This window comes from Salvia miltiorrhiza, chromosome 4 (genome assembly GCF_028751815.1).
Source record: "Salvia miltiorrhiza cultivar Shanhuang (shh) chromosome 4, IMPLAD_Smil_shh, whole genome shotgun sequence".
Classification (NCBI taxonomy): domain Eukaryota; kingdom Viridiplantae; phylum Streptophyta; class Magnoliopsida; order Lamiales; family Lamiaceae; genus Salvia; species Salvia miltiorrhiza.
This window is the reverse complement of record NC_080390.1, coordinates 28,368,832-28,380,638: the sequence shown is the minus strand read 5'-3', so window position 1 is coordinate 28,380,638 and position 11,807 is coordinate 28,368,832. Positions and strand designations below refer to the sequence as shown.

Genomic DNA, 11,807 nt, shown 5'->3' with positions numbered 1-11,807 from the left:
AAGAAACAAAAGCATTGTTGTCGCTCCAGTTTAATAATTTTGATTAATCCGTTATATAGAAGGAAAGATGTCACGCACTACCAAATTCATATAATTTCTGTCGGTGGATGGATAGATAGTAAATGGAAAACCAAAATTATTTTTCAAAGAAAATTTATTTTGCTCACATGGTGGTTCGAATTTATTGGTTTTAATTACTTTATATTTATTATACCTATCACAAAGAAAAACTTGCTTCTATATTTATAATGTTTTTGTTTTTTTTTAAAAACTCATTGTCATAGTTTACCATTTTTCTCCGTAAAAATCGTACATTAATAAATTCATTAATTAAAAAGAATAAGTTTTATCTAACATTAAGAGGGAATAAATTATTTGCTCTTTGTCAAAGTCATAATTAACAAAAAAAAATTAAATTACAAGAGCTATTTATTATATAATCAAATAAGCAACCGCAGGCGAAACCTCTACATCACAGAAAGATGGAAAAATAATCGCATGCAGGCGGAATCACTACACACACAAAGGTGGAAAACTTACTCGCACACAGGCGGGATTTAATCCAAGACCTTTTACAAAGAAGAGTTTTTGGGTGACTCAATTTTTCCACTTAAGCTAGGCCTTACCAGCGTCATAATTAAAAATTGTTAAAAGATAAAATAAGTATAAAAGTTTATGTTGCACTAAGGGTGCATTTACTTTGATGAAATATTTTCACCATTTTCACATGTTTACAATGATAGAAAATTTTCTCCGAGCATGATGAAATAATTTTTTCGGCAGCTCCTTTTTATTTATTTGCTCTCCAATATTGGATAATATTTTCTCATCTTTTCTTATTCATTATTTTTCAATAAAATTTTAATTACAATCAAAATAAACGCACCCTAAATCTTGTATATAAGAAACATTTTTTTTTCTTGGTTTTACCATGTATGTGTATTTGTATCGTTTGCATTTCACCCAACAAGATTATTTTTTCAATACAAGTGCCAAAATAAAAGTATTGAAACAAAAATTGGAAGTGGACTACTCTAAACAAAAATTAAATGTACAATAACCACTTGAAAGAAAAACTAAAATTTGTGCGCAAAGGCGGAAGGTGATCATTTTGGGAGACACATTGTAGCTACTGCCCAAATGTGGACGGCACCGGCTCCTCACAAAGCAAAAGTGACAGCTTGGAGAAGCATTTGTAACAGGCTGCCAACCTGCGAAAACCTTCTCAAAAGGAATGTCCTCATCCCAGCCGAAGAACAGTGGTGCAATGCATGTGTGTGGAGGGAGGAAACATCTGAACACTCTTTTCTCCATTGTCCGAAAGTCGATCGCGTGTGGGACAAAATCCATCAATGGATTGGAATGGAAACGGCTAAACCACAAAAAGTCGAAGATCATTTCATATCTTTCATTGGAGGAGGAAGAGGTAAAAGAAACAAGAACTTCCTTAAAGCTCTTTGGATTGGGACTGTTTGGCTGATTTGGAAGTATAGGAATGAGAGTAGGTTTGAGAACAAGAATTGGGAGGTGTCCAATCTTGTTAATGAGGTCAAATGGAGGCTTTGGAGCTGGAACAAAATATTCCATGTTGTCGAGTTCAATATTTCTTTTTCTTTGTGGTGCTCCAACGAGTTTGCACCACTTGTTTGATGTTTTTGGTACTCCTAGTACCACCCCAGTTTTTTAATGAATTTTTTATTGATCAAAAAAAAAATCACAAAATATTCTAATTTATATAATTAAAATACTAATAACTCATATTACATCATAAATCACATTTATGTCAATTCAAGTCAATTTTTCATCAACCAGCAAAATGAAACAAACGTCTTTGTTTTTTTTAGTTTTGAAAAGAAAAGTAATATATTAGGAAATAAACTAAACATATATATTTTTATATCTATATAGCATACTGTTATTTTTATTTTTGAGAATCTATATAGCATACTGTTAAATATTTAATTTCTTCACATATCTTGCTGTTTCAATAGGTACTTGAACTTTTAACCTATATTTTAAGAAGCCCTGATAGATTAATTTTTATATCAGTAGGTCTCGCAAATGCATTAACTATTTTGACAAACTTATTGAAAAAAATCTTGTTTGGCAAACTGTATAAGTACAAGAGTTTACTTCAAAAAAAAGTAGAAGAAATTACAAAAGCTAGCTAGAAGAGCACCAAAACAAAAAACAAGAACCTAGAGAAGCATTTTCCCCTACAGTAAATACTTTGTAAATTAGTTATCATGTTTTTCTGTTTTTGAGAGTCATGTTTTTCAAATCTACAATTTTTTATTTTTATTTTCTCTCTTTAACGCAAAAGTATACGTCACATTATTCATCCTCTTTTTTATAAATGTTTAACACAAATTTGTGAAATAATTTGGATTCTCCTTTAATGAAGGGATCGACAAAATCACTTCAAATCTTTTGCAAAAGTCAAAATCCATAATTATCGATAGTGTTACTTTCAATTGTAATTTTGGGGGAATAATTTAGTGGAGTTAGTCTTTTCCACAAAACAAAATTACAAGAGTAACTTTATTTCTATTTTGACTGTTTACTTTTCCATTCTTTATCTGGATTTCACATCTAAAGTGATCAATTCTCAGTCAATCACGATTTACTACCCACTCGAGCTTTTCCATTCCAGCCTTAGTTAAAATAATGAGATTATTAACAATTTTAATTAATTATTAAATATAACTCAATAAAAAGTTATGGTTTCTGACAAATGTATAGTATGTGCAAGCTCAAATGATGGTAATTTAATTTCTTTCCTTAAAAAATGAAAAAGGAAAAAGGAAACAGGCTTCAAACTCAAGATCTCTTTGTAAAAAGGCAGCATTTCTTGAGTAGTTATATGCATGCGGTTGGAAGTGTGCATTTCTGGGATTTTGTGCGTATTTTGCACGTAGATGGCAACTAATTCCAACCATGACCCAACTTTAAAATTTCGACTTTCGTTATTTCAAGAATCCATTATATTTTTTTTGTTCTTTCTATTCTTAGGTAATAATTGATCCGCACAAAATACTAGCAATTGAATGTTTTTATATACTCCCTCGATCCCACAAGAGTATGCATGGTTGTTCGTGATGAGTGTGTTATTAGTGGAAGAAAGAGTTCACTTTTATTAGTGAAAGAAGTGAAAGAAGGGACCCAAGAAAAAAAGTGCACACTTCCAAAATGAAATAAGTGCACACTTTTATGGGATGGAGAGAGTATAAAAAAAATGATTGGCGGAGGCTCTCAAGCCTCCTCTGTTTACTAGCTATGCTCGCTACATATACACGCAGGAATAGACTTAGAAAAAAATCTTTAATATGGTAGTTATATTTTTTGTTCGGTTTGATTTGATTATTGAACTATTATACAATAATTCAAATAAAACATCAAAACATTAATGATTTTAAAAAATAAATAATTAAAAAAATCATTTGTTTGGTAGGGCTTAATCACCCTAGCCAATGATAAAAATCACAATTTGAAATGAGAACTGAGAACACTATATTGACGTGAAAAATTAAAGCATTCTCCGTGAAATTAACCGTTGTCCAAAAAAATATATATATTTTTTTTTGCTTCCTCCAAAATTTGAATTTAGGTGTTGCATTCATATATTAAGATGATGTATACACTATAGATCATCATAATCGAATGACTGAAAATGATTCTCAATTTTCATTTTATTTAAATGTTCTCATTTTAATCTCTCAATATATATATATATATAAACACCATAGCTCTCTATACATACAACACGTAGCTATAAAATAAATTAAAATAAGGTAATAAATAATGTCGTTAGATTTCCAAAGCTTTTTGTTCTTTTTTGTTAATGACAATCACCTTTTTCGAAAAATGGAGGACCAGCATAACTACCAAAACTACCACGGGGTAGGGTAGGGGGGTGGGGTGAGGGGTGGAATCTCCGTAAAACCAGTAATCACGAAGGGAGGCCAAGCCATATGGACCCTACTTGTTTAGTTAATTCACGCCATCTTGTCCGGCTTTAATCTCCTTTATAAACTCCATTCATTTCCCTCCCTCTTTCTCACTCATCCTCTTCCATTTCCTTCTCTCTCTCTCTCAAAAACAATTAATGGCTTTCTCCTCACTACCATTCTTGTTCCTCTTGTTTTGCTTCTTGCTCCCTTCTCTCATTGCCTCCTCTCCGCCACTAAAAGACCCTGAATTAGTGGTCCGAGAAGTTCATAGGTACAAATGGTGTACAACTCTTTATATATCTTGTAATGTAATGTGTTACATTTTTTATGTTGTTGCATTGGCCTTAGCTAACAATGTGTGACATTCTTTTTCCCCAATGCAGGCAGTTGAATGCCTCGAGGAGGAAATTGGGGTTCCTCTCGTGCAACACAGGGAACCCCATCGATGATTGCTGGCGGTGCGACTCCAATTGGGAGAAGAACCGCCAGAAGTTGGCGGATTGTGCAATTGGGTTCGGTAAAAATGCCATTGGGGGCCGAGACGGCAAGATCTACGTCGTGACGGAGTCTGGCGGGGATGACCCAGTCAACCCTAGGCCGGGGACGCTCCGTCACGCCGTCATCCAAGAGGAGCCGTTATGGATCATATTCGCACGTGACATGGTGATCCAATTGAAGGAGGAGTTGATCATGAACTCATTCAAGACCATCGATGGAAGGGGTGCTAGTGTGCACATTGCTAATGGGCCATGCATCACCATTCAAGGCGTCACCAACATCATTATACATGGCATCCACATTCATGACTGCAAGCAAGGTGGGAACGCTATGGTGCGCGACTCCCCACGGCACTACGGGTGGAGGACCATATCGGACGGCGACGGCGTGTCGATCTTCGGCGGGAGCCACGTGTGGGTAGATCATTGCTCTCTGTCCAACTGCCAAGATGGCTTGATCGATGCCATCCATGGGTCCACAGCCATCACCATATCAAATAATTACATGACTCACCATGATAAAGTCATGCTTTTAGGGCATAGCGATTCATACACACAAGATAAAGGCATGCAGGTCACTATTGCCTTCAATCACTTCGGCGAAGGCCTAGTTCAAAGAATGCCTCGGTAAGTTGAATAAGAAATGTAATATCATATCATATTAATTATACTATAGTATTTTTATTTTTTTGACGAATCTTATTTTAATTTAATTATATATGTATGTATGTATGGTGGTGCACGCAGATGCAGACATGGGTACTTCCATGTGGTGAACAATGACTACACGCATTGGGAGATGTATGCTATTGGCGGGAGCGCGGAGCCCACAATTAATAGCCAAGGCAATAGATTTCTTGCACCAAATGATAGGTTCAGCAAAGAGGTGAGGAATTATGAATTCTTTAAATTAAGCTAACGGCTTTATTTAATAGGGCAATTACTAGAGTATACTATTTAATGCGTATACTATTTATAGTTATTGTGTGCCAAATATATAAAGTTCAAAATCACATTAAAAAAAACTATTATAATGTGATCTACTATGTCATTATTATTCATATTGAAATTTATTTGTCACAATAAAGTATGTAGATATTGGATGAGTGAAATGAAGACTTTGTACTAATATTACTACCACGAATTAGCTTTCCTACACCCCATTAAAGCATTCGTAGAAATTAATAGGTTCATTTATAGTGAGGTAATTTATTGACAATTTGATTGAATTTGGTGAAGGTGACCAAACATGAGGATGCTCCGGAAAGTCAATGGAAAAGTTGGAATTGGAGATCGGAAGGGGACTTGATGTTGAACGGTGCTTATTTTACACCGTCGGGAGCTGGGGCGTCGTCGAGCTACGCTAAAGCATCGAGCCTTGGCGCCCGACCCTCGAGCCTAGTCAGCTCCATTACATCCGGAGCTGGTAGCCTCAATTGTCGGAAGGGATCACATTGTTAGTTGAAATGACTATCATGACCTTCTAAACAAGGCTAAATTATTTCATTTAAGCCTTGAGTGGAATTTCTATAGCTAAGAAACCCCAAATGATGTTGAAATTTGAAATTTATGCTCCTGTTTTAGAATGGCCACCTAATTGGTCCAAGGAGCACTAGGGTTTCCTTTTTCTCTTTTCTTTTCGAGTTTTTTCTTTTCAATTTTAATTTTTGTTTTTTACTTTGGTGGCTCTTTGTTTCCACCAATTTTCCACTTTTGTTACCTTTTGACTACAACCTCGGCCTGCTAAGATCCTGAACCATGGGTAGTGCTGTCATTTTACACATGTAATTTGGTTTTTGAGAATGCAAGTGCTGCAGAGTTGATTTATATACAAGTCTCTCTCTCTCTCTCTCTCTCTCTCCCCATACAAAACAAATTAGAAGAGTGGATTTGGAGAAGACAAATGCTATAAACCAAATCTCTCTCTCTCTCTCCATACAAAACAAATTAGAAGAGTGGATGTGGAGAAGACAAATACTGAAGATTAAGCTAATTAAAGTGATTTGATTCCAATTACTAGCTAGTAGCATCGTATACTATATGCGGAATGTACATTCTAAAGCAGTCCAAGAATATAGTAATAATGTGGACTATATATGAGGCCTAATTTAATTGGCAAAATTGAGTACTAAAGGATTCTCTTTTCCAAGAGGTCATTCGTTGAAGTCTCATTGGTGTGTGAAGTGTATTTTATTTGATTATATGATTGTTATTTGATTAATTTATCGATGTACTATATAATTTCTTGATATAATATGTGTATTATATTTAAAAGAAATTAAAAAAAAAATAGTATATTGTAACGGTGGGAGTGTTGTGTGGTTTATTATTTTAATTAGGCAAGAGAGGGAATCGGATACTATGTTATCGATAATGCCAAGTATGCACTTCCTTCTTCAAATTAATTATCTCCTTAATTAATTATGTTTATATATAATATTCGTGTTTACCGTGTTTCTTATTTAGTTTTTTCAATATCTTCGATAATTGTTTTAGAATATTTATCATGCATATTGTCATATTGAACCACGTCTTGATTTGTAAATATGAATCTAATAAGACAGTAGATTCGTTGTTATTATAAGCGTCATATCTACTAATATATTCAAAATTTCATAATGATGTAATTCTTTTTTTTTTGAGGGAATAATGATGTAATTCTTAAGTTCGCAAACTTAAATATATTTTTTTCTTTATAAATTAAGTAAAGACTATACACAAATTTATATATACATTTTTATGCTACTAGTTAATTCTTAAAGTGGATCACACGTCATTCAACTAACAAAGTTAAGGTAGCAAAGTCTCTCTCTTATTAAAAGGTCTAGAGTTGGGTAATCGATTATAAGCAAATCGATTAAACGTGAATTAACCATGAAATAGGTAACGTAACCCGATTAACAAATCGATTCATCGGTCTGATCGGTTAACCGAATTAATCGGTTTAAACTTCACTTTAGTTTATTTTCAAAAAAATCAACTTCAAATGGTAGTAATAAGAGTTGAACCCTGGCCCTTTAGAAGAAAAAGTGAAGCTTTATCCACTCCACCTAGACATGGCCAAAAAAATCGGAACCGGGAACCGAACCGTGAAATCGGACCGTCCGGGACGGTTCTGGAACCGAAACCGTGTCATACGGTTCCGAACCGAAACCGAAACCATGGTCGGCCGGTTCGGTTCCGGTTCCAATTTCTTCAAACCGCCGGTTCCCGGTTTCGAACCGGAACCGAACCATGAAACCGGGAACCGTGTTGGACCCGTGCTGGAACCGGGCTGGAACCGTGAACCGACGGTTCCACGGTTAGAACCGGGAACCGTGGAACCGTCTGAGAACCACTTATAAGTAAGGTATTTACTTTATTATCAAATACATTTAAAATATTAATTTCTTAAATTTTATGTTAAAAAGAAGTTGATCAACTTAAGACGGAACGGAGGGAGTTTATATCAGTAGCTTCATAGTATTTATTATTTTGGGAACCGAGTTGTTTTGGTTACAAATGGAGGATCATGCGTGAGGTAAAAATACTTATGTCGTTAGTTGCTGATTAGTGGTATAGGTTAATAATTATCAGTTAATTGATTTTTTTAAAAAATAGTTATCCGTTAATTAATTCATAGTGGACTTTGATTCTTTCGAGATACATAGACAACTCAATTATAACTTAAATATTATAATTAAGCTCAAGTTCTATTTTCTTTATTTCTTTTTTTCCCCAGTTACAAGTTGTAAACTAAGTTGCCTTAATTTTATTTTAGCATCCAAAAGTTGTAATTTGTAAATTGTATTTATAAGAGTTGTAAGGTGTAACTTTGAATTATAAGTTCAATTTAGAAAATAAAGTATGTGAAATTTATATTTTTTTGTGTCTTTTATTTTATTAAAGCAGATTTCATTAAATTTTACACAACGATACATATAAAACAATACAAATTACATAAAAAAAAAGTAAAAAAAAAAAAAGGACGGTTCTAACGGTTCAAACCGGAACCGATGGTTCGAAACCGAAACCGTGAGAGTTATTTTCCGATTCGGTTCTGGTTCCAGTTTTTGGAACCGGGAACCGAACCGTGGCCACCTCTAACTCCACCAATTTATTAATTTATGTTTATTTAGAACAAAAAATAATTTTATAAACTTGTAATTTTCTATATATATATAGGGAAGGGCTGAAAATTCTTTATATATATATATAAAGAACAACTCTAATAAATGGATTCTCAACCTATAACAAACCAGTGATAAATCAAGATTTATCCAAAACAAACAGAATAGTTTGTTTTGTGTTTTTAAATCATTAAGCTCTGTTATGGCTGATATTTGAATATTAGGTTCATGGCAAGCAACTAATGCACTACTATGCGAGTACTGTGGAGGATGCGTATCTAAATAGATTTTTTTTCTTTTATTGTAAAAACCAATTAGGATTTACCTATATATATTTTTTTTGAAAGGGGAAAAAGAAGTTATATATTACTTCAAATTATGAGAAACAATATCCTTCAACTAAAATGTGAAATAAGCGTCCAAATAGATGGACAATCAACGAAATTATCAGTCCACAATATAATGATAATCCAACTTCCACTGTCCTAAACAAGAATCCAGCAACTGCATGCGCCATTTAAACAAGTTTCAATTTTGAAAATTCTACATGTAATTAATTAGTTTCTACTTTAATGAAACAAAGATAAAAGGAGAAAGAAAAATAAAAAATTCTAGAACATCCTAAAGGTAAATTAAATTTTTTAAATAAAATATAATAAATATATATATTAATTACTATTTAACCGGTTAATTAATCGGTTATTCGGTTTAACCGACCAATCACCGGTTAAACCGAATAACCGATATATTTAAAACTTAGTAATCGGCAACCGAACCAAACCGACCAATTTCTGGTTAACTGATTAACCGAAATTTCGGTTCAATTACGATTATAACCGAATAATCGAGACCGAATTACCATCCCTAAAAAGGTCATTGGTTGAAATTCTATCAACATCATGTGGGTTGTATTTTCATTTGTTTAGTTCTTTAGTTTAGCTTTTATTAACTTGATTGTTGATTTGAGTAGCTTAATTATTTCATTGTAACATATATTCAATTTCTTGGTATGATATGAATCTTATATTTAAAAAAAATTAAATAGCTAAAAACGAAATGAAAATAACAACCTAGGAAATATTTAGCTATCGACAGATATATCGAGACGGCTAATTAGTTTGAAAGAATATTGAAGAAAACAAAAAGACCCACGCTTGATCTATAAATAATTCTATTAATTTAAAGCTCAAGCAACATCACCCTCATTCTGTCATTCATCTTTAAAAAAAAAAAAATCATTTTTTTAATTGGAAAACCTATATAATTGGGGGCCAATGATGGAGGATGCTGAGAAATTTCTTTTTGGTATTCAAAATATCTAATTGAAACTTGGAATTTTGATGTGACAAAAGGTGCAATATGCACATGCTTTTTGATCTTCTTTCAATGAGGGTAGCTAGTAATTGGTTACAAACTTACAACTGCAATTTTGACAACAACAACAAAAAAAAAATCTCATTTTTTCTCAAACATATATCTAGCCTTCAATTGACTTACTTTTATACCATGCGTTGATTAATTATATTTCATTTTGAAGTCCTTACTTGTTAGCTGCAATTAAAATTTGCCCATTTTTCTTGAACCACATGTAAAATCATTCTGAATGTTACATCAATTTAGTTATAACTAGGGCTATCGATCGGTTCGGATTCGGTTACCCGTACCCAAATTTTTGGTTACTCGAAATCCGAAATATATCATATTTCACTAACCGTTCGTGAACCGTTTTAGGTGATCGGTTACCCAATAACCGATTTGGTTAGTCTCCAAGAAATATAAAGAGCAACTTATCCACTTAACCAAAGCTCATTCTTGTACTTGAGGTATTCTTGTGTGGTCCATGGAGCACCGTGCTCCATGACACTAACACTTGCATTAAATGACACTAACACTATTTTGAAATGACACTAACACTATTTTATTTTACAAATGACACTATTGCATTAAATGACATTAACACTAACACTATCTTAAAATGAAACTAACACTATTTTGTTTTCCAAATGACACTAACACTAACACTATCTTGAAATGTCACTAACAATATTATGTTTTACAAATGACACTATCATGTTATATAAATAACACTGTCGCGAAATGACACTAACGCTATAACATGATAGTGTCATTTGTAAAACAAAATAGTGTTAGTGTCATTTTAAGATAGTATTAGTGTTAGTGTTATTTAATGCAACTGCTAGTGTTATGGAGCACGGTGCTCCATGGAGGACACAAGAATTTGCGCTTGTACTTTAAACATAACATAATTTTATTTTAGTTAAAATTCATTTTTTTTTAAATTTTTAAATAATTATTAGAATTGAAATATATATAATAAATTATTAATTAAATATTTTTCGATTAACCCGAATAACCGATCGGGTTGACAAAATTTCTAAAAATCTGATAATCGAACCCGAACCAATACCCGAAATTTTCGGTTATTGGATACCCAAACTTGAAATTTCGGTTAATGGATTATCCAAAATCCGATAACCAATTAGACAGCTCTAGTTATAACTGCTCAAATCGAAACTTTATAAAAGAAAAAAAAAATAATAATCTAATTAAGTGTTGGGACACAAAAAGATATATCCAACATGCTGATTTTGATGATACCAAAACTATTAGAAAGTTCTTCCAAACTGTTAGTTTCTTTATGCACTTAAGTGTTTTAGTCCTCACTAGTTTAGACTGAAGCGGCAAAGACTGAAGAGTTATGTCTGAAGACCACAGATTGAATAATGAAGGATGTTGACTGAAGCAGAAGTTTGAAGACACATGATTAGCAAAGCCGACTGAAGGAATGGCACTGAAATATACCTGTCTATTCTCGGACTGATACTTTAGAATGCATCAGTCCATATTCCTCAAAAAGCTAAAATAGTCAATCGTTGTACTTGGTGCAATTAATGCTAAGGACAAAAACATTAAATCCCGAAGATAGGAGATCGTCCTTCCTGACACAAAGTCTCTCCTGTTGTGTCACATCGGCCTGCAACACCATTTCCAAGAAAGAAGACTTTACTTCTTTCAGACTCAAGGAGATCAGAAGATTGAAGACGTGAGCCCAAATTCAATGTTATCTCACAACGGCAAATCCTGAAGACAATCTCCACCAACGGATCTATTCAAGTCTTTGCATATAAATAGGTTCAACGTCCAAGTTCAATCTTCACCGATTCAAAACACAACTTGCTGAACCTCTGCAAAATCCGCAAGTCAGCCTACTCATACTTATCCATAGTTTG

At 33.3% G+C, this 11,807-nt stretch overlaps 1 protein-coding gene across 1 annotated transcript; it reads left to right on the top strand.

The window, feature by feature from the left end:
* Window positions 1-3,970: 3,970 nt before the first annotated feature.
* LOC131019599 (probable pectate lyase 18) lies at window positions 3,971-6,274 on the top strand. The gene is made up of 4 exons (XM_057948181.1): window positions 3,971-4,221; window positions 4,334-5,074; window positions 5,195-5,333; window positions 5,687-6,274. Exons 1-4 carry the CDS (start codon window positions 4,106-4,108, stop codon window positions 5,906-5,908), a joined length of 1,218 nt encoding a protein of 405 aa, XP_057804164.1. The 5' UTR covers window positions 3,971-4,105; the 3' UTR covers window positions 5,909-6,274.
* Window positions 6,275-11,807: the final 5,533 nt, after the last annotated feature.

Coding starts and splice junctions, on each gene's coding strand:
- LOC131019599 (XM_057948181.1), top strand. CDS start 4,106: ATGGCTTTCTCCTCACTACCATTCTTGTTCCTCTTGTTTTGCTTCTTG. Junction 4,222..4,333: donor GTGGTCCGAGAAGTTCATAG/GTACAAATGGTG, acceptor TCCCCAATGCAG/GCAGTTGAATGCCTCGAGGA. Junction 5,075..5,194: donor CTAGTTCAAAGAATGCCTCG/GTAAGTTGAATA, acceptor TGGTGCACGCAG/ATGCAGACATGGGTACTTCC.